The sequence below is a fragment of the Delphinus delphis genome, chromosome 12 (assembly GCF_949987515.2).
Source record: "Delphinus delphis chromosome 12, mDelDel1.2, whole genome shotgun sequence".
In the NCBI taxonomy this organism is placed as follows: Eukaryota; Metazoa; Chordata; class Mammalia; order Artiodactyla; family Delphinidae; genus Delphinus; species Delphinus delphis.
The window spans coordinates 28,201,109-28,229,092 of NC_082694.2; the positions used below are offsets into that span (position 1 = coordinate 28,201,109).

General features: G+C 54.9%; 1 protein-coding gene across 2 annotated transcripts in view; it reads left to right on the forward strand.

Annotated features, from left to right (window-relative positions):
• The window catches only part of RAB11FIP5 (RAB11 family interacting protein 5), a 35,781-nt gene extending 8,132 nt beyond the window's left edge, over positions 1-27,649 (forward strand). The window contains exons 2-6 of one of the 2 annotated variants that reach the window (XM_060026379.1): positions 12,130-12,566; positions 12,689-13,364; positions 20,459-21,670; positions 24,989-25,178; positions 25,437-27,649. In XM_060026379.1, coding sequence (XP_059882362.1) covers positions 12,130-12,566; positions 12,689-13,364; positions 20,459-21,670; positions 24,989-25,178; positions 25,437-25,640 — 2,719 coding nt within the window. In that variant the 3' untranslated portion in view covers positions 25,641-27,649. The remainder of the gene's footprint in view (positions 1-12,129; positions 12,567-12,688; positions 13,365-20,458; positions 21,671-24,988; positions 25,179-25,436) is intronic. The other variant, XM_060026381.1, reaches the window with a different exon arrangement.
• Positions 27,650-27,984: the final 335 nt, after the last annotated feature.

The following is a 27,984-nucleotide window of genomic DNA, read 5'->3' on the forward strand; positions in this document are numbered from 1 at the left end:
AGATAAACCTTTGGAGCCTACAGCAGCAGGAGGGATGAGGACTGGCTGAGATGTTTGTGCCCAGGAGGGAGGGAGGCTGGTCCTGGCTGGGCTCTGAGGTTGAGCTGAGCAAGCCATGCCCATGGAGCCAGGGGTAGCTAATGAAATGATGGTTCTGGGCTCCAAGGACTGTCGGTGCCGGCACAGAGCCAGAGTAGGTGATAAGAGGCCTGATAAGAGGCACTGTCCTCTCCTGCAGTTGTGCCTGGCTTGCAGTTTTACCGTCGATACCAAATCAAAGGCAGGATGAGGTTGTGAGTGTTGGGAGCCATCAAGGATTGGCCCGCGGCCCACGCGTCTCCTCTCTGATCGTGTGTGAGGAGGACTGCCTGAGTGGGGGATTTGGAGAGGAGGGAAGGCATCTAGATGGAGGAGCCTCTGGGGAAAAGGCTTTTCCAGCCGTCTCTTCAAACTCCATGTAATACAGTTTTAGTTGACATTTCTCCCTGCCCCTAACTGGCTTATTTTATCACCCTTCTTTGACAGAGGTGAAGTGGGTGGTTGAAAGCCACTTTGTAAGTCAGATCCAGGACTAGAACCTGGGTCTCCTGTCTTCCAACCCTTGCGTTTTTCCACTATTCCTTTAAAATAATTTTTTTTCCACTTATTTTTGGTACTGAAGCTAAGCTCTGCCAATGCCATCTCATTTATCCAGCAGGTGTTAGAAGGTATTCCATATATCAGGCCCTTTCCCTGGGTTGGGGGGCATAAAAGGTGAGTAACATTTTGTGCAGTCAGTAAGCAGTGAGAGCACAGGTGGAGTGGCTCTGCCTTAGTGCCACTGCAGGGGACGAAGGGGGCACTTGGAGAAGGGCACTCCGGCCCCTCCTACCTTCCCCATTGCTCCTGTCCTAGTTTAGGCAGGTTTTTTTTTTTTTTTTTAAATCTCCTCTAGACTGTTAGCATAGCTGCTACAGCATTTTTGTAAGCCAGAATGCCAATTTATTAATTTATGATGAGAAATAACTGCTGAGGCACAAGGAGTTGCCTGGGTCAGCCTGGCCGTGGGACCTGTCCTCAGTTGGCTGGCTCTGTGCTGGTTTCTGCTGCCTTGCCCCTCTGCTGCCCCTTTCCCTGCTGTCCTTTGCTCTTCCTACAGCACAGCAGCCATAGGTTTTATCCTTGTTTCCTACCCTGTAGTGCTCTTCCAGGCCCAGAATAAGGCTATAGCTCTTTAGCATGATGTTTGGGGCAGTCTTCTCTGCTCCAAAGCACCTTTTTACCCATCTTCACCTCTCCAGCCCTGGGCATCTGTGTATTCTTTTCCTCCCACCTGGAATGTCTCTTCACCTGCCTCCTTGCCTCCTGACCCATTGTTCAAGGCCCAGTATAAATGTTACATCTGTCAATGAAAATCATCAATAAGCAACCTATAATAAGAATAGAAAAGAGTTTTCTTTGAGCCAAACTGAGGACTAGCCTGGATGCCCACTTCCCAGATTACTCTGAGAAACTGCTCCAGAGAAGCATGGTTTCCAGCACAGTTTTATATCTTCTCAGAACAAAGAACATTAAATAAGTCAGGGATACTGTACATTTCAAGAAATCACACACACGCACAGAGATCAGCATCATGTACACAGCAAGTCAGCATGACCTTGCACCTGGGAAAGGAGTCTTATCAAAGGAGTACCAGCATTGGTGTCCCAGGAAGATAAGCATTTAATCTTTACTTTTAAAGAATGGACATTCTTTACTTTTGGTCACTGTGTCCTTTTCTCTAATAATTAAAGCAGATGTACAATGTAGGTTTGATAGGCCACAAACAGGCTATTTTAGTTAGCATAAGATTCAAGTTAACTCACAGATAAGCCAGAATGACCTCCCTATATCTCAATATGTGAAAATTTCTTTTATCATGTCCTTCACTACTCCTCCCAAAATTGTCTTCTCTTTAACCTTCCTGTGCATTTTATTTGTGCATTTTTGTGGTGTTAATCACCTTCTTCCTTTATTTATGTAGCTATCTTATTTCCCACCAAGATGTAAGCTTCTCGAGGACACTCCCTTTCTTATTCTGGCAAATACTTGGGAAACGTTTTGAGCCTGGCTGAGGCCTTCTCTGGTTGGTTGGGATTTCAGTGGCGAGTTCCCTGTGCCTCTGAGACTTTGTGAGTGTCAGGATGAGCTGTCAGGATCTCACACGCCACGCCCTGTGCTGAGGCTACTGAGATGAGTAGATAGTTAGCACAAGGCTCAGGGATTCAACCAGGAGCAGGGCTCAGTCATAGGACAGGGAGAAAAAAGCCTGTGTCCTGGCCCAAGGCTACCCGCTGACCTCCACAGGGATCTAATAGAAAGACCCTGTTAGTCTCAAGTGGGACCAGAAGGGGAGTATAGATAAGTCAATAGGTGTTTCTAACCATCTCCAACAGATGCGGGTGCTTATTATTATTATTTTTTAAATAAATTTATTTATTTTATTTTTGGCTGCATTGGGTGTTCGTTGCTGTGCGCGGGCTTTCTCTAGTTGCGGCGAGCTGGGGCTACTCTTTGTTGCGGTACGTGGACTTCTCATCGCAGTGGCTTCTCTTGTTGTGGAGCACGGGCTCTAGGCACGCAGGCTTCAGTAGTTGTGGCACATGGGCTCAGTAGTTGTGGCTCACGGGCTCTAGAGTGCAGGCTCAGTAGTTGTGGAGCACGGGCTTAGTTGCTCCGTGGCATGTGGGATCTTCCCGGACCAGGGCTCAAACCCGTGTCCCCTGCATTGGCAGGCGGATTCTTAACCACTGTGCCACCAGGGAAGCCCCACGGGTGCTTTTTAAAAAACATAGTCATGATGCTTGTATCACACACACAAAATCAACAGTTCCTTAATAACCATCCAATCAATATCCAGTCCATATTTAAATTCCCTTAATATCAGAACTGTCTCTTCATAGGTGGTTTGTTGAATCAGGATCCAAACAGGGCTCCCTTCCATACTGTGCCTGGCTGTTAAGTCTCCCAGGGTAACAGTTCCCTCTTGTTTCATACCCTTACCTGATGGAGGAGCTGAATCACTTGTCCTTGAGAACATCCCACATTGTAGCTGATGGGTTTCTGCCAAAGCAGAAATTGCGGGGCCTTGGGAGCCTGGGGAAACGGGGACAGGGTGAACAGTCTCTGAAGGCTTCAGGCCTTTTGAGAGCAAATGATTTCATCAATACAGTGTTGCTTGAAGTGGCTGATGGCTGGCTGGCCTGGATTTTAGGAAATTGGGTTAGATTGTTATGTCCATCAGAATGTTATGGACAGATATCTTGGTGTCTTCTCCTAGAGTTTTCCCCAGCATCTACTTTCTGAGTTGCAGTCTCTTCCCCTCTGGAACCCTGCAGCCCCTGTTTGTACTGACTCCCTAGAGAAGCTGGATGGGGAGAGTGAGGCCAGGAAAGGAGAAATGGATCAGTATGTCTTTCCTTCACGTTGGTTCTTCACTTTTCATTCTAGAAGATTCTCCAGCTAGTACACTGGGCAGCACAACTGTCTTCCTAGGGCCTCTTGGCTTCCTTTGTCTTGGGGTGGGGTTCAATTCCTACAACTGTCAGATTTGCAAGCCCCTCATCCCCAGCATGGTGGGAGCTGTTCCCTAGCCTGAGGTAAGACCTGTCTCTGAAGAGGCCAGGGCAGCCACTGCCAGAAGAGAGAAGCTGCAGACCTGGTGGGCTGTAGCCAGAGCAGGTAAGGCTCAGGTGAGCACCAGCCCAGTTACATTGGAGATTGTGGTATTGGGGACATGAGGAAAACAAGCTACAGGAGCAGCCTGCTCCCTGACTAGCAGGTGCACCCAGCTGTTTTTGTTTCTCCGGAGTCACCTTCATTGGCATGCAGGGTGTTTGAGGGTCAGACCGAGCACTGTGGCGTGACGCCCGGGAGCCGCAGGGCCTTTGGCCAGTTCCTCGCCCCTTACCGGCCCCTGCAAGGCCCTCTCATACCCAGTGGGACATGAGGTGCAGTATCTGTCATCTGATTTGGATCTCAGCCTGGGAGCCGTGCGTTGGGGCCAGAAGGGGAAGACATGCACTCAAGTGTGTGTTTTGCAGTGAGCCTTACAGAGGCAGCGCATCCCAAGCAGTGAGAGTGGCACCGCCCAGCTCCTTCTCTGGGAACTACATTCAGCACCTCACATCAAGCCCTCGCCTTAGCTTTGAACTGTATCTGTAAGCATCTGTGCTTTATCTTTATTTATTTTGTGCATCCGTTAGCAAGATGTGTCCTAAGGTAACTGCTTCTTCACTTTATGCCGTTTCAGCTTATGAAAGGTTTCATAGGAATGCTCCACTTTTGGATAGCAGGGGAAACCTGTAACTTTAAAGTTCAAAGTAGTGATGAGTATAAACAATATTTTGCGACATCTGCAGCAACTGTAATGTGGCATGAAAATACCGGTTTCTCTTGGTGACATATTCATAGGTACTGCTGCTATACCACTACTGTTGCAAAAATTCATAATTGAAAGAAATACTAAATTTCAGTTAGAGATTAGGGGAAATAAAGATGTAATTTTTCTCCCGTCTAACACAGACCCCCTGTTTTAGAGAAATCCTTTGGTTGGGCAGGGACATGGGGTTTCTGGGCCCGGTGTGTGGTGTATTGCACTTGCAGAGGGAGGCATTCTAGTGCAGTGGTCAAGGCCGGAGGCCCTGGAGACAGGGAGCCTGGGTTCAAATCCTGGTTCCCTGTGTACTAAAAAGAAGCATCTGACTTAACCCTATGCACTTCTCTCTGCCCTAGTGTTTGCATCTGCTAAAATATATAAGAACTAACACTTGTGTGGCGCTTCCTGTGTGCCAGGCCCTGTTCTGAGTGCTTCACCTGTAATCTATGCAATTGTCAGAGTGGTCTTGTGAGGGGATTGGACACCCATTACCCCCATTTTATAGGCAGGTGTGGAAATGCATAGAGACTGGGTGACCCACTCCAGGTCGCACAGCTGGCGTGTGGTGGGCTGGGGCTTACGCCAGGCAGCCCTGGCTCCAGAGTCCATGCTGGAGCCACTCTGAGGCCTGCTTCCCACACCTGCCTCCTGGGGCTGTTAAGAGGATGACTGGGATCTGATTTGGTGTGTTGAGTGCTTAGTATAGCGCCTGCACACAGTAGGTGCTAAAAGAGAGGTATGGTTGTTAATGGTGATGAGATTAGGGCCATAGTGATGGGCTAGAGTGGGGTCAACACCCGACCTCCATTCAGGAAGTGGGCACTTCCCGAATCTGGTTGGTGTATTCTATCAGGGAAGTTACTGAGATTCTTTGCTCAGGAATGGGGGATGAGGGCTTCAGGGTTAAAGAAGGTGCCCTTTTGGAACTGTCTGTCCCCATGAAGCCTGGCACGTGGCTCCTTCCTCAGGAGGCTCTTTTTGGGGACAGGGGGCACCCTCTTTGCTCTGGGAGCTTCTGGTCTCATGGTTAAGACCTGTGGGTTTGTGACGATAGAAACATTACACAGTTGTTCAGTTGTGAACAGGGACAAACAAGTTCCTAAGTTAATTCATAGATTAATTTGTTAGTTCATTGAAAATATATTTGAGTGACCACTCTTTTAAGTCTGGTGACACACAGATGAGCAGAATAAAGTTCCTGCCTGTAGAGCAGCGGAAGACAGCCATTAAACAGCCGTGTATACATACATCATTTTACTGTGTGGGATACACACACACACACACACACACACACACACACACACACCCTGTGTCAGGTAGTATTAATTATGTTAAAGAAATAAACTGGGTAAGGGGCAGCTGTAGTTGGGGTACTCAGGGAAGACTAAGGAGATTCAGATGAACTGAGACCTGATGTGAGTGAGTAAGTGAGTGAACTGTGGCCTGAAGATCTGGGCCTGTGTCTCAGGCAGAGGGAAAAGCAAGAGCAGTGGCCTGGAGATGGGAACACTGAAGGCCAGTGTGGGATGAGAAATGCAGAGAATCAGAAGACCCGGCACCCAAAGGATGAGCCCTTTCCGCCATGCTGAGGAGTGGGGTGTGATGTGCTCCAGTTTCACCTGCCTGCTGGGTGAAGCATGGATGGCAGGGAGGCAGGCGAGCAGGGAACTGTAATGTTCAGCAGGGAGATGTTGGTGGACTGTACTGTAGGGTGACAGTGGTGAGAGGGGTTGAATTCTGGGTATAATTGGTTGGTAGAGCTAAGTTTAGATGTGGGGTGTGAGGGGGAAAAAGAGACAAGGATGGTTCCTGGGTTAGGAGTGTGAAATAAATGATGTGTGGAGGCTTAGGAAGGGGCACCATTATTTGGGTCTTAAGCTGAACTTTGCACTGATAATGTTACCGAACCGAACTCAGGTCTGCTTGCCTGACGTGTAGCAAAGCCAATCTACTGACACTGAGTTGTGGTGAAGGAAAGTACAGTGTTTATTTTCAGGGCACCAAGCAAGGAGAATAGCCAGCTCATGCTCAAAAGACCTGAACTCCCTGATGGCTTTCAGGCAAGGATTTTTAAAGACTGTGCTAGGGGAGAGGGTCATAGGATGCCTGATTAGCTCATGGACCTTCTTCTGGTTAGTTGGTGGTGAGGTAACAGGATGATGTTTTGGGAATCTCAGTCATCAACCTTCTGGTTCCAACCAGTCTGGGGTCTACATGCTTGTGGTCAGCAAGTCATCACCATCCTCTACCAGATTGGGGAGGGGTCTTAGTTTCTGCAGAACATCTCACAGATAGGCATCAGATTGTTATCTACATCCCTTCTGGAGGAACTCCTGAAGTCTTGCAGCTCTGTCGTTCTAATCATTAACTACTTGAGTCTGCTCTTTGGAACTCAGCGAAGGCCTAGGAGACTAAAGCCTTTTTTTCTTATACAAACAAGAAACAGGGGACACAGAGGGGCTTTTGTGTCCCAGAAGGCCCCGCAGAGTCCTGCTTGGTTTCAGTTTCTCTTTTTCTTTGATACTCCTCAATCCTGAGGGGAGCAGGGGCAGGACAAGGAAGGGAATAAAGTTTTGAATAGATTAATCATAAACTCAGCAGGTTAACTCAGTTTTAAGGGGACCCATTTCAATAAGAACTGGAGACAGGTCAGGTGTGTGCCTGGGCCTGTGGCTCTCAAGGGCCCAGCACCCCCAGAGTGACAGGAGCCACCCTGGCACTTACATGTGTGTGTTTGACATCTGCCTAGGTCTGCTTCTCAGAGTGTTGAGATTTTTCAGTTATACTATGTGGCAGCTGTTAGCTAGCCCGGCTCTGTTTACTGAGAAATGGGTGGAGTGCTGGGTATGGTGGGCCTGGGAGCCCCACTAGCAGGAATAACTAGGGCCATAATCTTGGTTAACAGGTGAGGCAACTACCTCCTCCCTTTATCCACCCTTTGTCTTCTGCCCCTGCAGAGGGTGGGGGTGGGGCTGGTCCCGCAAGGTAGGAGGCTGAGGGCTCCTAAGTCCACACTGGGCCTGCTGAACTTTGTCAGGCAGAGGGAGCCTGGGGGAGGTACGGCGGCTGAGCAAGGGCCCTTTTAGAGCTTTTCTGTGGTTCTGCATCTGCTGGGGGAGGCTTGACTGCTCTCAGACATGGTTTTAGTGGCCTGGGGACAGGACAAAACCCCAAGGTTCCCTTAGTGACCTTTCAGGGCTCCATCCTCCTGCGATTGTGCCAACCCTTTGAAGGGGGTTCCGGCCTTCATACGCCACCTCCTTGCCTCTTTGGGCCTCTGTGGTGTACCTTTTCCAGCCTCTGTCCTCTCAGGGTGTCTGGAGGCCCAACGTTTGCATTCAGCTTGATGACAAATGCTGTCCGTCGAAGGTTAAGAACGTGGGCTGGGAGTCAGGCAATCTTCATGTTCTAGTTCCGACTGTATCACTTACTAGCTGTTTGACCTTGGGCAAGTCACAAACCTTCTCTGTAACTTAGTTTCCTCACCCACATAGTGGGGATAATGGATCTCGTCTCCTGGACTGTGTGGATAGTAAAAGAGGTACAGAGTTTGGCACACAGTGAGCATGCAGTAAGTCTAGCTCTGCTGATTCTATAGCACCAGTCATTTGTCCTGCCTCTCAGGTGTGGTCCACAGGCCAGCAGCCCTGGCATCCCCTGGAAGCTGGGTAGAAATGGAGCCTCTCAGGCCCATCTGCACCCATTGCATCAGAATCTGCATTTTTACCAGACTCAGCGATCCTTTTGTACTTTGCAGTTTGAGAAGCGCTGTTGTATGTCACTCCTGAAGAGCAGCGTCTGTAGCGGCACATACCTCTTACATGCAAGGAATTTTCCCTTACTGCTCCTTTCCTGATGGAGCATGTCTTGGCTGCAGTCATACCTGGGACAAGTCCCAGATAATGATCATCTTTGTCAAAACCTGTTTCCTGAGCACACGCTTCCTGGGCTTTGGGGAGTTCAGGTGCTCAGACAGTGCAGGGGTTGAGGTGGGTGCCATGTAGGTGGAACAGTTCAGTACCTGCAGTGAAGGATGTGCAGGTTGTTGTTTTACATTCTGTAGGGGCTGAAGAATCTAGGCTTTGAGAGCTGAGTGCGTGTCAGGGAAATTGTACTGGGGCAGAATCACTGTCCTTCTTCCTGTCCTGGTGAGTGCTGTTTCAAAAGCAGCTTTGTGGAATAGAGGCCTTGTTCATTTTAGCACTCTTTATTCATAGAAAGTACTTATTGATGCCTGATCCTCCCCCATGTATGTGTTCCTTTGATAATTTGTCCCGGGTTGGGGGGAGGGGGAGAGAGATGAGGGTTTCTAGGGTCAGTTCTCTCGGAAGAAGTGGGTTCAGTGGACTTTGGAAGGCAAGCCTTGGCTGGGCAGGGGAGAGACGCAGGTTTCTTCTGTGTAACAATTGAGTGTCCTTGATGATATACCCAGGTGGAGGGAAAGTTGGCCTCTGATCCATGAAGTGATGTAGAGCAGGCAGGGGACTGTCCTACCGTGGTTCTCACACTGGGTCTGATGAATTCAGTCACCTGAGGAGGTACTCCCTTCCACCTTGAAATGTAGATTTCTAGGCCTGGCCTTTCTAATTCAGTAGGTTTTAGGTTGTATCTTGGTATGAATAGATAAAAAAGAAATCCCGCACTGATAGCCACCATCTAGATATGTGCTGGGGCCGTGGTCAAATCCTAATTGGTTTTGGCCAGGTCTCAGCCACGGATGGGAGTGACAGGCCTTGGTCCACAAGCTGTTGGTTGTGTGGCCTTGCCGTCACCATCTCAGCCTGTCACACTTCTGGGAGAAGCCCTGCTCCAAGTAGCTGGCAGGGTCCAATGAGTCCTGCCCCTGACTGATAGGGAGACAGATGGCAACAGTGACTGAGGGTCCAGAGGCAGGTCCCAGCCATTCTCAGCCTCACTCTGCTCTGGATGGGGGAATCTCAGAAAATGGTGAGGAAAGTCTTCTTTTCCCTCCTGGCCTCCCTGAAAAGCAAGTCCAGAGAAGAACCCCAAAATCCCTGGGGAAGAGCAGGGGAAGCAGAAGTGACCTTATGGGGAGGGGGTTGGGAAGGGCGGGGGACAAGGATCCTTTGGGCCGAGGACCTGAGCCTCAGCTGGGCTAGTAATGTAATGCATCCTCTTTCATCGAGGGGTCGGAGGGAGAGGCGAGGAGCCTATTCTGTCTCAGCCAACTGAGAGGATAAGATAGGAACGGGAATTTTCTTTTGTCTCTTTTTCCTATTACGACAGTAATATATGGCTCTTATAAAAAATTCAAACAGGACAAAAGTAGGCAATGCGGGAAGTGATAGTTCCCTGCAACCTCACCCCGCAGAGATAACCAGTGTTACTGCTGTGGTGTGTGGAGTGTGACCAGCTGGGGCTCAGGACCCGTGACCCTTATGCCCAAGTGAAGGATGTCTGTGCTTGCGGATTCCCGTCGCTCAGGGCTTGGTGGGCCTGCAGCTGGAGTCCATATACTTCTCTTTGCCCCACCTCCCAGAATCTTTCTGTGCTAAATGAGGCCTGGTCCAGGTTTGGCCAAGGTGACTTGGCCTTGAAAGAGTTAAGGGGTCAGGCCCAAAGTGGACGTTGGGTTGGGAAAGCAGGGGTGTGAGGATGTCGATGCTAGCTGGTTTGTCTTTCTATTAAATGTCTCCTTGTGCCCCCAGACACATCCTCACACGCATCCCGTCAGTCTGTCTCTCAGCTCTCTTCTCCGCTCCCTGCCCCTCCTCCCCCATCTTTCCTCCCTGTGCCTACTCATCACGAGAGCGGCACGTAAACACCCACACACCCTCTGAGCGTAGCCCTCCGCCGTCCCTGCTTGTGCCGCCGTCTGTCCTGACCCAGACTTAGTGGGAGTGGTCTCTCAGGTTTGGGAGGGAAAACCAACAGCCCAGGTTCCCTTCACTTAGGCCATCCAGTGGTCCCCAAGCAGAGGCTGGATGCATAGCCCGCAGTGGACACCTAAGAGGTTAGTCATGGTGGACTCTTCCAAAGGGATGCAATTGGAAGTGTCTCTGGGAAGACCTTTTCTTTTCTTTTTTTTTTTTTTAAAGTCACAGCATTTAAACCCACCACCACCACCAAGCCCTTGCAGTGACTTATTTCTGGACATTTGGATGTGCAGGGACTTTCATACAAAAGACCTCCCGCTTAATGTCCGTGAGAAGCTCAAGGAGCTGGTGTTGTGGGGTGAGCGGATCTTAGGTGGGAGATGACCACCACAGCATGGACTGAGGCGTGTGGGGTGTGGTACAGTGTGTAGTGTTTGTGTGTGGTGTGGTGTGTGTGTCCTCTGAGGGACTCGGTCGGAGCCCTTCAGTGACCAATCTGACCACCTCCACCGGGCTTTATTCCACGTTCATGCCTGGTTGGCTGAGTCCAGAATTCTATGCTGGAAGCTTTTCCTTCAGAATTTTGAAGGCATGACTCCAGATGGTGCCCAGTGTTACTGATGAGGACCTGATGCTATTCTAATTCCTGAATGTACAAACCTGTCTCCCCTCTTTGGAAACCTTCAGGGTCTCCTGAATGTACAAACCTGGTGCTCTGAAACCTTGCAGTGATACCTGCTGGCTGGGTCTTTCCTCGTTCACTGTGCTGCCTGCTTGTGGGCCCTTTTGTGCTGGTGCTCATGTCCTTCAGGAGAACTTTCTTGTATTGTTTCTTTCATGATCTCTTGCTCATTGTGTTCTCTGTGTGCTCACTGTGTCTTCTTTTTTTAATTAATAGAGTTTAGTTTTAGTTTTAGGTTTACAGAAAAACAAGTGGAAAGTACAGAGAGCTCCCGTATATATTCCCTCACACCCCCTCCTGCTCTAGTTTCCTCTATTATTAACCTCTTACATTAGTGTGGTACATTTGTTATGAATGATGAGCCAATAGCAATACATTATTATTAATTAGAGTCTCCTTCCTGGCTGCTTGTTCTTGGATAAGTTACTTCACCGCAGAGCTTTGACCTCCTGATCTGTAAAATCCCAGGTTTGTTGTGAGGTGTAAATGGAAGGGAGATGAGCACCCCCGCATTCCTTTGTCACACACGGCAGATGCTTACAGATGAGTGAGTGCTCTTTCCCTTCCCTGGGTCTCTTGCTTAAGGCCCGTTTATGCCTTCTTGTCTGTTCCTCCAGCTTGCAGAGGTGTTCCTGGCAGGGCTTGGGGTGAGTAAATGAGCGGGTGAGGTGTGTGTGTGTGTGTGTGTGTGTGTGTGTGTGTGTGTGTGTGTGTACATGCACTAGTGTTCCTGGCCCTGGGCCTCTGGGTGAGCTGTTCTTTCCTGGACTCACTGGTGGCTCAGAGCAGAGCTTAGGCTGGGACTAGCCAAAGGAGATGATATAAATGGGAAAATGTGGGTAGGTGTGTCTGTACCTGGGGCCTGGAGTTGAAAGGGTTCCTCTCAGACCCGGCCTTGCTGCTCTGGGCCTCAGAGTTTCAGATGTAGGGGGCTGGGGCAGGGGAGGTCTCTGAGCTCCAGGGAAGGTGCCGGGTCAGGAGGGTCACTTGGCTGCCCTGCCTGGTAGTGCCGAAGAGCTTCCCCCACGTGGGATGTGGTTTCCTTCATCACGGAAAAGTTGTGGGTAGTTTCTTAGCTGTTCTTGTGGCCTGGAAGGCGGCAGGGCTTATGTGTCAGAGCAGAAGCCTGTGTGGGGAGGCTGTCGTGGCTCCTGAAGCAGAGAGGGGCTCTGAGACGTACCTGTGACCGGAGCCCCGGCACCCCCTTCTCACAGGTGGTACAAGCTGCACTCGAAGGCAGGCAAGAAGGAGAAGGAGCGTGGAGAGATCCAGGTCAGCATCCAGTTCACGCGCAACAACCTCAGCGCCAGCATGTTTGACCTGTCCGTGAAGGACAAGCCTCGGTCCCCCTTCAGTAGGATCAAGGACAAGATGAAGGGCAAGAAGAAGTTTGATCTGGAATCCGCCTCTGCCATCCTCCCAAGCAGCGCCCTGGAGGACCCCGAGCTGGGCAGCCTGAGCAAGATGGGCAAAGCCAAAGGCTTTTTCCTCCGCAACAAGCTGCGGAAGTCTTCCCTGACCCAGTCCAACACCTCGCTAGGTTCGGACAGCACCCTGTCCTCAGCCAGTGGGACCCTGGCCTACCAGGGCCCCGGGGCCGAGCTCCTCACCCGCTCGCCCAGCCGCAGCAGCTGGCTGTCCTCCGAAGGGGGTAAGTGGGGAGGGGGGAGGAGGGGAGGGGAGGGGAGGGGGGCAGTGCGGGCTCTCCCCTTAGGTGTAGGGAAGGCCGGGCCGGGCAGCGGGCTTCTAACTCGGCGTGTGCTTCCTTTCCAGGCAGGGACTCGGCACAGTCCCCCAAGTCGCTCACCCATAAAAGGACGTACAGCGATGAGGCCAGCCAGGTGCGAGCCGCTCCTCCCCGGGCCCTTCTTGACCTTCAGGGCCACCTTGACGGGGCCTCCCGCTCCTCTCTCTGCGTCAACGGGAGCCACATTTACACTGAGGAGCCCCAGGGGCCCCTGCGGCACCGCAGCTCCATCTCTGGCCCCCTGCACACTGTCTCCTCCCGGCCCTCTGAGGAGGGGCCGCGCTCTGCGGATGACTCCTGGGGCAGAGGCAGCCGCCGCACCGGCAGCTCAGAGGCGGTGCCTGGACAGGAGGAGCTGAGCTCGCAGGTGCTGGCCGTCGGGGCCCGCTGCTCTGGAGAGGAGGAGGGGGCCTGGCCCTCAGAGGGGAGGCCGGTGCAGGTCGCCACACCTATGGTGGCCTCCTCTGAGGCTGTGGCCGAGAAGGAGGGAGCCCGGAAGGAGGAGCGGAAGCCCCGGATGGGCCTTTTCCACCATCACCACCAGGGGCTGAGTCGGAGCGAGATGGGGCGCCGAGGCTCTCTGGGGGAGAAGGGGGTTCCCACTCTGGGGGCCTCCCCACACCACTCGTCCAGTGGGGAGGAAAAGGCCAAAAGTAGCTGGTTTGGCTTGAGAGAAGCCAAGGAACCAACTCAGAAACCCAGGTACGTCCTTGGCAAGACCAGCTTTGATCCCTGGGGTGGATGCTGGGGTATTTGCACCGAACCCCGGGGCAGGGAGAATGGGGCAGGATGGGACCCTTGGGCAGGCTGCTGGGGCTCTGGCTTTGCATGGTTGAGCGGGGAACCCTGTCTCCCTAAGCCGCGGCTTGTTGTCTGCACGTGGACGCAGGTGAGTTGAAGGGCACAGCGCTCTGGGGGTCCCGTGGGCCTCACTTCCTGAGTTGGCACACCCATCCCCTGCGGGAGGGGGAGGAATAGGACAAAAGCAGGAAAGGCCGTTTGTATGAATTCTTTGCTTCCCAACCTCTACCTCTTGCCCCCTGGCCTCGAGGTCACCAAGCTTTGGCAGGTAGAGAGGTGGGGACCAAGGACTCACCTCAGACTTCCCCCACCCTTTCCGAAGCTAGATGGCTTCACACCAGCCGTCCCAGCTGTCTCTGTGCTCTCTTCTCTCTGAGAGATGGGAGTTGAGTAATTGATGTGTCCACCCCCTCCCCTGTACACTCACCCCCGGTTGCTCCCCGGCCTTGGCCGGAGGCTGTGGGCAGCTCCCCTGAAATCTGTGACCTACCCTGTGTCCTTAGAGACTCCTGGGGCTCTGGCCCTCTCTGGTGTCTCTTGGTCTTGGGGTATGGCAAGTGCTGATGGCGGCTGCTCTGTTTTGAATATGCTGAGTCCCACCTGGGAGAGGAATGCAGGAGTCCTTCAGCCTAGGCCTGGGACAGAGTCCCTAGCCCTCACCCTGGCCCTCTGATCTCCTCCTAAGTTGGAGCCAGCGGAGGCTGCTTCACTATCCAGCAGGGCCCAGGGAGGGGCTCCGGGCTTTGGCCAGGAGCAGGTGTTCCCCCCTGCCAAGGGCCCAGGGCCAGCCCTGGACAGGAGCATCTGTGACAACCCCAGCCAGTGTGGCAAGGGCGGCCGTTACTGTCCTGTCAGCAAGCCTGCCTGTCCCCATCAGTGGCTATGTGGGCCGGAGGCGGGGTGGGAAGAGTGGGCGCAGTGGTAAAGGGCCAGGAGATAGGGCAAAGGGAGGGGCCCTAAACCTCTTCCCCAGCAGAGGGGAGAAGACTCCTGAAGTCCTGGTTCTTTTCTTGCCCTGTGAAATTCTGAGTTTGCTCAGAGGACCAGGGAGAGAAACGCAGGGCCTTTGAGGTTTGAGCCCTGGCCGCCTGGCAGCTCTCCGTACAGCCTCATCGATGGGTGTGTGGGGTGGATCAGTCTCTGGGTGATGTCTCCCCTGCTTAGGAGAGCTTCGGTTCCCTACTGCCCAGCCCTCCTCACCGGAGCCCAGGGGAACTGCTGGCTACCTGCAGCCTAGAGGAAGAAGGGGATGCCCTGGCTGAGCTGGTGGCCCTGTGACAACTCATAGATTGTAGGTGGTGTGGTGGAGGGAGGGGCACAGACCGTGGGCTCAGTGCTGTTGTCCATGGGGTGTCTCTGGGCCTCTTCCAGGGTGGGATGGATGTGGGGGACATTTCTCTGTGAGGCTGTTTCTAGGCGAGTGCCAGGCTTTGGGCTCAAGCTCTGCAGGCCATGACAGTGATGTTGCGGTTGCCGTTGCTGGTGCTTACAGCCTCTGTTTTCCTTGTTTCTCCATGTCTCCTAATGGCCTTTCAGAGGCAAGAGAAGTTGGGTGATGGACGAACATAAGGGAGCTGAGGGTTTTGCCCTTCTCGTACTTGAATTGCGAGCTCGTCCTCTGCAGGTTGGAGGGCAGATGGGGCCTCCTGCCCTCTCTGGGACCCATTTGATTACAGTGGCTGAAGGGGCAGGCTCTGTGGCCTTGCCTCCAGGCAGGGTGGGAGGGACTATTCTTGGGGTGCAGTGACCTGGCCTGCAGAGGTGTGAGACCTGGACATTGAGCCCTGTCAGCATCACGCTGGCCCTGTGTGCCTCGGAGGGAAGGGCTGGCCTGGAAGAAACCACCCTTGGTGCTTGCCCAGAGGTCTTGGGGCCTTTGAGGAGAGAATAAGAGGTGAGCTGACTTGCGGCAGGAAGCCATAAGTTGGACACCTAGAACTGGAGTGACCGAATGTAGCTGCGAGACACCCAAGGGGATCCTGTCCACAGGTCCAGAGGTTTGGGTGCCTCTGCCCCGGGGCTACCATTGCAGATTGCTGGGTGTTCCTCACTAGGCAGGGCAGCGGCGCCCTCTAGTGTTCCCACATTGCACTGAGGCCCCGTGCAGAGGCCAGAAGCAGTATGTGCTGTGCGCAGTATCCAGAGAAAAAACTGTTGCTGTTGGAGAAGGCAGCAGCTGGGAGAGGCCAGGAAGATGGTCCTCCTGTTCCTCCTGACCTGTCCCTCATCTGCCAGGTCCCATGACTGTTGCACTAGCCCCCACCAGCATGTGGGCGGGGGGCTGGGGAATGGCTGGTTGAGGTTTGGGCCACAGATCTCATCCCTGCTCACCAGCCCTGCTGTGAGCCATTCACCCTGAGCTGCAGCACAGGTCACTTTAGTGTGTGTTTAGGACCGTCAAGACCGTGTGTGTTGAAACCACCAGTGCCAAAACGAATTGTCTTTGTGTCTGTCCCTTTCTGACCCTTTTAGGGTACGTATAAGCTTTCTGAGAGCAGGTCATCTCAAGCTCCTGTGTTCCCTCCCCTCACACTAACCACAGAACTTTGTGCACAGTAGGAGATCAAGTGTTAGATACAAACATTTTTTTAAATTGGGGGTAAGCATGGCCCAACACAGAGGCAAGTGTATCGTGGTGGCCTTCAGCAGTCTCTGCATCTGCCCCAGCCCCTCACCAGGTGGTGAGCAGTGAGGTCCTGATGAGCCTGGAGTGTGCGCTGGCTGCCGAGAGAGCTCGGGGTCTCAGCGGCGTTCGCAGTGGTGTAAACGTGTAACTGTGTTGTATGCCAGTGACTTAGAGTTAGTGTGGCCATAAATCCTGTTTGTGCCTGTTTTCCTGGCATAGTTAGTAGTGCCCCTTTACTCTATTAAAAACATTCTGGTTTGGAAGATAAATTATATGGTCTGCCTACTTAGAGCATGCAAGGCCCCACTGTGTCACCTCACTGTGCCCAGATGAAGGGAGAGGATGTGTCCAGTCATGTTTCCTGGACATCGGGGCACATCTCAGGCAGACACCAGGAGATGGAGCCTTAGGAGGGCTGGCTGAAGGCATTTTGGCTGGGGTGGGTATGCCTGAAAGGCTGGCTTTAGCCTTTTCAGGGAGTGCCTGTGGGAGAGTCTTTGCAGATCCACATGCCACCTCTGGGACCAATGCATGGAAATAACAAGGACACATAGCTCATCTCAGTCTAAGGAAGAGCTGTTCACCAGTGAAACCTGGCCCCTCGCTACAGAGGTGTCCTGGTGTAGTGAGTTACCTAGCAACGGCTGTGTTTAAGAAGAAGGGGGGCTGTTGGAGGGAACAGGTGATTGCTGTATTAAGTGGCAGGTTCATCCAATTGCTCTAAGGTTCTTAAGCCACAGTAAGGCCCTGAAGTTTTATTCTGTCAGGTCAAAGGGGCAGAGACATTTGGACTTCTGATTTCTTTCCCCAACTTTTGGTCCTAAAAGAGAAGATAATTCAGCATATGTTGTAGCCCCTGCTGCTTGGCGGGGGGACAGCAATGTGCTGGGCTAGCATGGTGGGTTCTGTCCTCTGAGCATACCCTGCAAAGATAACCACACATGGGAATGTGTCTCTGATCTGATCTGTGCCAGGTGGAATGGTAGGCAGGGGAATTTTTTTTTTTCTTTTGGCTGTGCCGCACAGCTTGTGGGACGGTAGTCCCCTGACCAGGGATTGAACCTGGGCCCTCAGCAGTGAGAGTGTGGAGCCCTAACCACTGGACTGCCAGGGAATTTCCGGGAGGGGACTTTTTAAAGTAAGAACTTTCAGAGTGTGCGCCTGGTGTTGAGCAAGGGTGAGGGAGGCATGGGGACAGGGGGACGTGTTACTGGGTAGGAGGGATGGACAAGAGGCTCTCAGAGGCTGTGCTGGCTCTGGGGAGGCTGCCAGGCCTGGCCCCTGGGGCACACCTTCCTCCAGGGAAAGCCCTTTGCTGGTTCCATACCAACGGGTTTGTGTGCACCTGTGGGTAGCCAGTGCGGGGAGGGTTGCCAGCCGAGCCTGGGGCTCCCAGCCCTTTCCCTGCCCTCTCCTGCCCTGCGGTTCTGACAGTCAGCCAGATTGCTGCAAGACTGTAAGAGTGAGTGGGGCCAGGCTGGGGCTGAGGGGTGTAGAGCTAAGCTTGGTGCTATTTAATGCTGATGGGGCTGCTTCCATCAGACCCCTCTGTCCACTTGTCATACAGGGCACTGGGGAGAGACAGCTCAGAGTCCCCCAGCCCTGTTCCTGGGGGCTGAGTCCTGCCGGCAGGGTTGGGCTGTGTCGGGAGTGGGTGCTCCGATGGTGGGGGTGGGCTGAGGGCAGGGTCTTGACCCACATGGTGGTGGTACGTTGCTCTCCTTGGTCCCCAAGGTAGATATATCTCGATGAAGGGAGAAAAGGGGCCTTTGGAGGTGTTGGGACTCTGGGCTCAGGATCCTCCCTCTTTCGGTGTCTTTACCGTGCCTTGACCGCAGAGGCAGAGCTGTTCTGGGAAGCCCTGGTGGGGTGGGAGAGGATGGGACTTTCTATGCCCGCCCTGGCCGGGAGTTATTGTCGGGCAGAAACAGGATTAGGAGAGTCTCTGGAAGCTAGATTCTTAAGAGAAACCCAGGGGTGGGGACTTGGCTGTGTCTTGCCTGTGAGGCTGGGCTCATAGACTCCAGCCTGTCTGGGTAGCCCACCTGTGCTGCTGGTTGAACTGGACTCCTTCCCATTGCCTGCCCCCGGTGTCTGCGGATGAGCTGGCCCTGCCTCTGCCCAGCTCTGTGTGGGACCTGCTCCGTCTGGCCCCTGGGTTCCCGGAAGAATCCTGGCTCCAGACTTCTGGGCCTCTTTCCATAGGTGCCCCTCCTACCCCAACCATCGTTCCTCGTGGGCTGATTGGTGAGGCCTGGCTTCTGGGACCTCAGGGCTCGCCCCGAGCATTTCCCCGCGGGAAGAAGCAGCTTGAGTGGAGAAGGTGGATGTGTAGGAGTTCTTCAGGATGTTTCCACCTGGGCTGGCAGGGGTCAAGGAATGGGGGTCTTGGGGCTTAGAGGGGGGCTGAAGGTGGGGGTCAAATAGCAGGCAAATCCAGGCCACTGACAGGCCCCTGAAGTCTGGGCTCAGCTGCAAGGAGCCTCAAACCATTGTCAGACTGCTGAAAGCAGGGGTGTTGGGTCCCCCTTTCCCCCTGCACTGTCTTTCTGGACTTCTGTCTGTGTCCGGGGGTTGTCCCGGGGAAGCCAAGAGCTCTAATTTTAGAGTCTATTCCTTCCCATTCCCCTCACGTCAGCTGCATGCTGTAGATAAGGTACAAGTGCAGGACATGCCCCCTCCAAGAAGACCCTGGAGGGGACACCTGAAGGCCAGCACGTATCTTGGGGAGTGTGAGTGTATTATCAAGGAGTGGATTTCCCAGGGGGGCCAGGGATCTGTGTGGGGGACCCTGGGAGGCCCCTGGTGACATCCAGAGTTGCTGCTGCTGCCTCTGCTGCCACATCCCAGCCTCTGTCTCCCCAGCAGCGTTGCTTCCAAGGCTGGCCCGTGGGTGCCCTTGGTGAGGGAGGCTGCCTGCCATGTGCCAGGCCAGGTGGATGCCTGACAGCAGACATCCTCAGCAGTGTCTTGTCCTCCTTGGCCGGTTATGGTACCCTTCCCAGAAGCGAAAAGGCCACGTCCTCTCCAGCTGACACCTTGTCCTGCCTGTTAACAGCCCCATCATTACCTCTCATTTGTGCAAAGGTTCAGGAGAACCCAGGCTGTTTCAGGAGTCAGAATGTCGGGCACCGGCTGGGTTCTGTTAGTGCTGGCTTCATCCAGCCAAATACCTGGGCCTTGCTTTTCTCTGGTCTCTTTATCCTGTCCAAGCCAGCTGGTATTTTCTTTCCTCTGTCTCAGTCCATAAAGGGATGTCAGGTGCTTTCTGGTTGGTTCTTCAGGTGTCAGTCTGGCCTCGAGTAGTCGTCAGCATGGGGTAGTAGTTGGGATCACTCCTGTTAAGTGGGATTCTTGCTCCTCGGGGTTGGTGTGAGGACCGGATGAGCTCTGCCTAGAATCTTCATCCTTGGGTGATGCCTCGTCATGTACACATCGGGGTCTTCCCTCCGTCCCCTGGCCCACGTGCCCGAGCCCAGCTCGGGGAGCACGGTGGCACCTCTTCCCCAGGCAGGTGGCGGGCAGGGGTGTGGTGTTCAGCAGGGGCGTTTCCAGTCTTGGTATTAACCAGGAGGCTCACGGTTTTGTCTCCCTCCACAGCCTGGACGTGTCTCCTCAGGTAGAATCTGACCCAGCTGCTCTTCCTCACCACGTCCCCTGCTCCCCCTGTGCTCCGGCCCCCCCACTCCTGCTCCCACCTCTGCTCCTATGCTAAGCACTAACCTTTTTGCAGCCACCTCCCCCGCTGTTGCCGCTGCTGCCGCTGCCACCGCCATCCCTGAAGCCACCCATGGGGATTCTTGGGTCTTACCAACCCGTTCCTCTCCTCCCTGCAGAGCAACCCTTTCTTCGAGGAGCTCGTAGCCGACATAGCACTAAACTCTCCTTCACCTGCTCCCTCTCTCCCCAGTGCCTCGAGGGCCAGCCCCACTCCCCTGGCCTCCCCTGGGAAAGCCCCGCCTGAGTGGGACGACACCTTCAACATCTTTGCTGCCAGCAGGCTGCGTCCAGAGGCCAGGAGTGAGATCCTGGCCCCAGCAGGAGTGGGGCTGGAGGTGACTGGGCAGCAAGACCCAGGCCCTGGGGCCGTGACAGTGAAAGCAGCTGAGCCCCAGGGGGACCCTGGGGGAGGAGAAGGAGGTGGGAGCAGCGTGTGGCTGGAGCCCAGAGTTCCTCTGGACTTGGGACTGGACCTTCGGAGCAGGAGTGTGGTTGACCCGGGGCCCCTCGGGGCGGAAGGGGCCTGCCTGCCCTCCGCGTCAGCCCAGCTGCACCCGAGAGCCTCAGACTCTGAAGCAGACAGGGAGTTGCCCGCCCCAGGAGGGGAAGCAGGGCAGAGTCTGGCAGACAGTGCGACGTCTCTGTTTAGCTCCCCAGAAGTGATCAGTCTGTGGGAGAGGCTGCCTGGCCCAGACAGTGCCCCTGAGGGCCAGGACGAGGAGGCGTCCCGAGATGGCAGCCAGCTTTTCCATGAGCTCGACACAGTTGACGATTCCTGGCCGTGGGATGTGGTCACCGTTTCTCCTGCAGCTGAGGCTTCCTCACCAGTCCTGCGGGGAGAGTCCGATGAGCCGCCCACTCCCCAGATGCAGCCAGAGTCGCCAGAACCTGTGAGCCCCAAGAGGAGTGAGGGGCTTCCCCCACTGGAGCCGGAGTCAGAGCCCGAACCTGAGTGGGTGTCGAACGAGGGGCTGCAGCCCAACACAGCACCGCCCAAGCCACCGCGTCTCCTCATACCCTCAGATTCCCAGGAGAAGGAGGCAGCGGTGGAGGAAGAGAAGGAGAAAGCGGCAGGGGGGCTGGGTAGCAGGGGGTCAGAGATGGGAGGAGAAGATGTCTTCCCAAGTGCATTGATTGCTGGTCCCCAGGCGGCCGAGGAGGAGGAGGAGGGCGGCGAGAAGCCGGAGTCAGAGTCTGACAGCCACTCTGGAGCCATGCTGGGTGGGCCAGGCCTGGAAGATCTAGCAGAGGATGCCAGCCCTCCTGTGTCTGGGCCCTGCCTACCTCGGCCCACCAGCTGTCCTCAGGGTCCTGCCCCTACACCCTCAAAGACCTTGGCTCTTCAGAGTCAGCAGATCTGGGCGGCTCCAGAGAGAGGAGAAGGCCCTGAGGCTCCTGAGGCCCAGAGCCAGGAACCAGTAGGAGAGGCACATGGGTTCCTGTCAGGCAGCTCTCAGCTTGCTGACTTGTGGGTCTCGGAAGAGGATGCCTTGAACCCCTTCTTGCCTCAGGGGAGCCAAGATCCCCCCAGCCTCCCGTCCACATCCCTTCCAGGGTCCAGGGACCCTTCCGTCCACTGTGGTCCCGAAGAGCTGCCCACCCCCGCAGAACCTGCCTGTCCGCGGCCCCCTCTCCCACCCTGGGCCAGCCGCCACCACGGGGGGCCCAGCCCTCCGTGCTCGCCCCTGCCTGGAGCCTGGCCCCTGACCTCTTCCTCCCCGCCCCCCGGGGAGCCAGCCTCCCCCACTGGGAGCTCCCCCCCTCCACTTGGGGAGGACCACGCTGCAGTCACCCCAGCCTCCCCGCTTGCGCTTCTGCCCTTGGAGACACGACCAGCTGAGGAGCCACATCCCAGTGCCAGGTGAGCAGGCACCCAGAAACCAGTCTCTAGGAGGAAGGGGGGCGCAGAGCAGCTTCAGCTCCTCCAGGGGCCGGTGAGGGGTTCCTTCACCCCAAGGCAGGACGGCAGAAGCTATGGAGACGTGCGCCTTCCATGGTACTGTCTCTGAAGCTGCTTCCTCTTGGGACCTTGGACCAGCAGGTGTCCCCATAAGCCGGGGGTTTGGGGGATGATGATGATGAGGTGTAGGGGGTGAGGAATGAGGTGGGGAGAAGTGATATGGGCCAGCAGGGAAAGGGGGATGTGAGCTCGGGTTCTCAGCACAGGAGGGGCTAGGGCAGTGCAGCTTGTCAAATGGCGGCCCTTGGGGGAGCAGACTGTGGAAGGCAGAGAGCCAGAGGGGAGGGACTGGTCCTGAGGTCAGAGAGGAGAGCCAAGATACCTTTAGAGGACAAAAGAAAAGCTAAGATGCTCCCCACATACATGACCCTCAGAAAAATGTTTTTTTCCTGACCCCAGCAGGTGCCTCATCGGTTTGCATTTGTGCCTTTCAGGGGGTGGTCCTGACGTGCTTAGGACTGTGCTGAGTGGACAGAGGATGCCTGTGTGACTGTGGTCACTGTGGCATTGGTCTCTTTTGGAAGAATTATGAGGCCGTGACCTCACCGGGTGGCTGGTGAGGGGTGACCAGAGCTGAGGCCCGGAGAGACAGGTCACTGTGGGGAATGGCGTACGACTTAGACGGGGCAGCAAAGCCCAGAGGGAGTCTAGCACTTCAGGAGACCTGAGTGAAGAAGTGGGGCGTGGGGAGGAGCAGAGGGGCACAGGCTCCAGCACTGGCCGGCCTCTGGGAGGCCCCCAGCCCACCAACTCATACCTTTGGTCATCCGGATTCACTGAGTGTCGACTGTGTGACAGGCACTGAACAGAGATGAAAGACACGGTTCCCACCGTATTCCCAAGGAGTTCCCAATCCAGAGGGGAAGATAAAAGTGAACCGGGGAAGGGAAACCCCAGGGGGCCAGTGCTGATAGGCGAAAAGTGGGTGGGAAGGAGCCTGGGCTGCTCCCGACTGCTGTTCCAGTGGGAGGTGGTGATGCTGATCCCAGAGGTGAGGGAGAGGAGGTGGTTAGGGCTTCCTTGCTCTGATGACAGCATCCTCAGCTGGCCCTGCCACACTCCAGCACCACTTCTAATTATACTCACCACTTTCTGGAAGTTTTATTCTCCTCAGAGTTGGCGTCACATCTGTACTTGGCATGTTCCTTCCATCATGACGTTGATGGGCCAAGTAGAGCTGTCCCCATTTATCAAATGAGGAAATGGAGTCTATGAGAGCTGCAGGGTCCAGGGTCCCTCAGATGTAGTGGGGGGGCAGTCAGACTGAGAGCCCAAGACTCCTGGCCCCCCATTCAGGGGGTTTTTATGCCGCACTGGTATTCCTGCCCTCCCTCAGCACAGCCCAAAGGTGGCATGAGAGCTGCCTTTACATCCTCACCCTTAACATAAACTCCTAGATGGGCAGGAGGGGCTGGGATGTGTTCTTTTCCCTACCGTCTGCTCCCGCCTGGCTCTCTGCCTCTCCTCCCGGGTTGTGACCCTGAACCCACAGCCCTGTCCTGAGTATCAGAGCTGGCTTCTCTGGGTCTGGGTGGGCCTCCCTTCAGTGGTGTTCGGGGGCCTTGGGATAAGCTGTTTTGCTTCCTCCTCCTGAATGGTCCACTTCCTCTGTGAAGTAAGTATAAATTTAGAGGTCCTCTAGAGGCAGGTTAAGTTGAATTGGAAGCTGATGCTTACAGTTTGGGTACCCGTGACAGGTACAAGGTGCTGGGGGATCCCAGAGGAGAGTCACCTTAGTCAGCGTGGGGGAATCAGGAAGGTTTCCTGGAGGAAGTGGACTTGCACAGCTTTGAAACATGAGTAGGCGTTAGCAGGCCAGCAGGCAGAGGGGCAGTGTTCCAGACAGCAGCAGCTTTGACAAGAACCTAAAGATGAGAGCGAGCACGTCTTCCTCTGGCTGGAGTGAATGAGGGAGTAGGGGGTCAGGAAGAAAGGGCAGGGGCCCGGTTGTGTTAGAGATTGTGTTTTCTTACCTTGATAGGGAGCCACTGGGGAGGTGAGACCCTTGTCCCACACAGAGCGGAGGAGTGGTTGGAGGTGGGCAAGATTGCCTCGGAGGAGCTGATTTAGCAGTTGGGTGTGGCTGGAAAAAGGTTTACTCAACGCTGGCTTGGAGAGGGGGGGATAGTGTGAGAGAAGGTGAGAAGGCAGCAGGGCTTGACGTTTGTCAAGGCTGAGGTGGGAGTGGGGGGCGTTCCGAGGGGTTCCTAGGTTTCTGACTAGAGCCGTACGAGGCTAATGGTGCCTGGCGCTCACCATGAGGGAGCGTAGGAAAGGGCAGGCAGGCCGGGGGGGAGTGTGGGTTCCTCTGGAGCCAGCCTGCAACTGTCTGCCTAGGTCTAGAGCTCAGGGGTGAGGTCTGGGCTGAAGATGGAGATCAGAGGTGGAGGGGAGAGGACCCAGGGGCAGACCCTCAGTTGAGCCTGGGAAGGATGTCAGGTGTCAGGAAACCAGACGGAGGTCTTGGGGAAAACCAGGGAGGAGAGCAGTCCAAAGGAAAGAGTGAGTGAGCAGTCCAAGGGTCAGTTCTGCAGAGAGGTCAGTGAGGTGAGAACTGAGGGGTTGGTGGCCTCAGCAGGAACACTTGTGACGGGCCGGTGGGGGCCACCGTCCTAAAGGGTTGAGGAGTCAACGAAAGGTGGGAACTTATAGAGACAGAATGTGGTCCACATGCTCTGGAGAGGCTGGGTGAGAAGGAAGAAGAGGTGGGGATGACTGAGGGTGAGGGCTAGGCGAAGACAAGGCCAAGGGAGGGTTTCTCAGGCCTCTGTAAATGCTGATGGCAAGCAGCTGGTAGAGGTGGGCGAGTGACCAAGCACCCCAGTCTGCTCAGGTCTTCCTTGGCTTTAGCAGCACTGGAAGTCCCACATCCTAGGCATCCCCGGTCCTGGGAAAATTAGGAAACTGGGAGGATTGATCATCCCCCTAGAGAAACGTTACAGTAGAGAAGAGGAGGGAGGGGGGCTGGCTGGAGGGGGTGGCTCTGGCAAAGACTGGGATTAGGTACAGAGAAGTCTGCAGGACGGCCTCTGCTGTCCCTGTGAAGGGGGTGCAGCGGGGAGGGGCAGGTGGTGGAGTGAGGAGAGCAGTGAGGGCAGGGGCGTTGGGGGGCAGTCACCACCAGGTGGTGAGACCTGCTGGCCCCACAGAGAAGGTGGCCCCTCTTTTCCTTGTGCCACCCATCCCTCCCCATAACGCATCTCCTTTCTGTCTTTGCAGTCCCCACCCTGTGAAGCCCCTCAGTGCTGCCCCAGTGGAGGGCAGCCCTGACAGGAAGCAGTCCCGCTCTAGTCTGAGTACAGCCCTGAGCAGCGGGCTGGAGAAGCTCAAGACCGTCACATCTGGCAGCATTCAGCCTGTGGCTCCAGCCCCCCAGGTTGGCCAGACTGTGGACGCCAAGAGGCTGAAGGTGAGGCCCAGCAGGGTGCCTGGGGCGTCAGAGCAGACGTTTGGTGCTGTGAAGAGACGTCAGGTGTCTCGAGGTCAGGGGCCGGGTGCTGGGCAGGGTGGAGCAAGGAGCAGGCCTGGCCCCCCTCACCAGAGCCTTGAAGCCAGTTAGGCTGTCCCTGGCATTGGGACAGAGGCAGCTCCTAGGGCCTGTGTAGGGAAACTGGGGTGCAGGTGGGCCTGAGGCTGTCCTGCTCACTCTTACTCCCTCTGGCCTCAGGACTCTGGTGTGCTGGACCAGTCGGCCAAATACTACCACCTGACCCACGACGAGCTCATCGGTCTGCTCCTGCAGCGGGAGCGGGAGCTGAGCCAGCGCGACGAGCACGTGCAGGAGCTAGAGAGCTACATCGACCGGCTGCTGGTGCGGATCATGGAGACCTCGCCCACACTGCTGCAGATTCCCCCTGCTCCCCCCAAGTAGCCCTCTTCACCCCCATCCCCAGAGGCTTGGCGCAGACCCACTACCCAGTAGGGCTCGCACCCTCCCTCCCTCCCTCCCGCTGAACTCTCACCTGGGTCTGGGTGCAGCCTGTCCTCTGTTGTCACCCCTTGTTCCCGCTCTCTCCTGCCTCAACTGGGGCTGCTGGCAGGGGAGCCCTTTGGACTCCCATTGGCGCCATCAAGTTCTGTGTACAACTTGTGTCTTTGGGAGCCCTGAGTCTTTCCCATCTGCCTATTTTCATACCCCTTAGCTTTGGGGGCTCCAGGGAATTGGAGCAAAGAATTTCGCCCTCAAGAGGGAGCAGGGGTGAGCTGCAATGCGATGTGGTGGTATCTGGGACATACTTTATTACCCGCATTTCTTCCACGGCTAAACCCTTGTCTTCTCCACCTCCCTCCAGCCTCTGGAGGTCTCCTGGTAGTACTGGGGCTGTGGCAGGGACCAAGCGCCCAGTTCTCTGTGAGTTATGGGCAACCAGGGCACCTACTCTTCAGCCTCACGTCCAATTTCCCTGGGAGCAGGGAGCCTGTATGGTCTAGTCTGCCGTGTCCCAAGTCTGACTGCTTTCAGCTGTTTGCCGAGCGAGTGCAGCGTAGATGGCGGGAGATGATGGGGGCCGCTCCCCACCCTCGTCTGCTGACTTTTGCATTGAGTGTCATGTGTGAATGCATGGAGAGCTGGGACAGGAGTGGGGAGAGCCCCTTCTCACCCACCTCCAGGCTTTGGGCTGCTTATGTTTGGGGATCAAGCCTCCAGCTCTGTTCTCATTGCCTGTCCAGATGCCAAAACTGTGCTGCTGCAGGGTTTGAACTTTTGGAAACCAATTAAAATGTGCCTTTTGTGGGTAGGGTCAAAAGCCTCCGGATGTAGACCTCTCCCCCTAGTTGGCGTCCCCCTCCCCTCCTGTTGAGCACATGGGGTTGGATCTTTTGGGGCCCTGGGAATGGGACAGGAGGGTGGGGGCAGCCCTGCTGCATGCTCTGCCCCTCCCCTAGAGTTAATTTCAGCTAAGGTTCCGGCCAGGCTGCTGCTGCTCCCTCAGCATCCCTGCCATCCTCTCCTCCTCCCTCAGCACAAATTGAGGAGGGTCCTAGGATAAAAACTACATTCTGGGAGTGGGAGGTCCCCCTCTGCCTACACTTAGGAAAAGCCTTCCTTGCCCTCCCATTCACCCACTAGCTGCTGACCAGACCGAAAGGGTCTGCTCCATGTCCTTGCCTGGCTTGGCTGCAGTGCACTTTGAAACAAAGTGTCTGTCCTTTTGCCCGGCCCCTGGTTTGCTTGCAGAAAACATGACAGACTTGCCCATGGTATCTGCAGGGAATCTTTGGTGGCTGGGGGTACTCTGCCTTAGCATTGTGCGGTGAGGAGGTGCTGAAGGGGGATGCTTTTGGCCCACCGAGAAGGTGAGAGCTCCTCTGTGACTACCTCTTCTTCATGAGACGGCCTGTGGGGTCACTCGGACAGCCGTGGAAAGGGATGTGCTCTCCGGGTCATGTCTTCCTTCTGCCAGGATGAAGCCGAGGAGTCCCACACATGGGGGAAAGCCCCTGTCATGTTATCTACCTTAAGAATCACTCGTCAGAGCTGAGGAGTGTTCACAGGTGCTCAAGACTTTGATCATGTTTCGGGAGGGTCATTGGGGGTTGGATGGGTGTCTCTTCAGGAGGAAGGGGATCACTCCTCCACTAGGTGTTCCTCTGGGCTCTATTCAGTCTCAGTCCTGATCCTGGTCTTCCACTCGCCCTTGATTATGGGCCTCCAAAATGCCCAGGGCAGGGATGTCTTCAGAAGAGTTTTGAGCTGAAGCCCGGGGTTCTTGTGGCTGTTTTTGCTCCTAGCCATAACTTGGAGGAGAGCTGCAGGTGGGGTGGGCAGGGAGCAGGCACAGTTCTGCTTTGCTGTTTGTCTTCCTAGTTGTAACGCCTGTTTATAAAGAGCTTGTTCTTTATGTTTTGAGCACTTTATGAAGAATAAAAAATTAACATACTGCAGGTGGCTCTGTTGTGTTACTGTTTTGATAAGTGTATGAAGGAGGCTTCCGTGGGGGAGAAAGCAGCCTTAAATCAAGATGATGCGGTTCTCGGATGATAACCGCCCCTGCCCTAACCTCAGGGGCAGCAGCACAGTGTTGCTGAGTGGGCCGGGCTCTGTCTTTTCTCATTCCCGGGAAACCCACATTTACCGAGTGATGTGGGGCATACAGAGGGATTTTAAAAGACGTGATTCCTACTCTCAAGCCACTTAGTCTAGTAGGGAAAGATAAGATACAAATCCAAGATACAAATGGTTTCTTCACGGCCAGCTAGACTTTCTCCAGCTA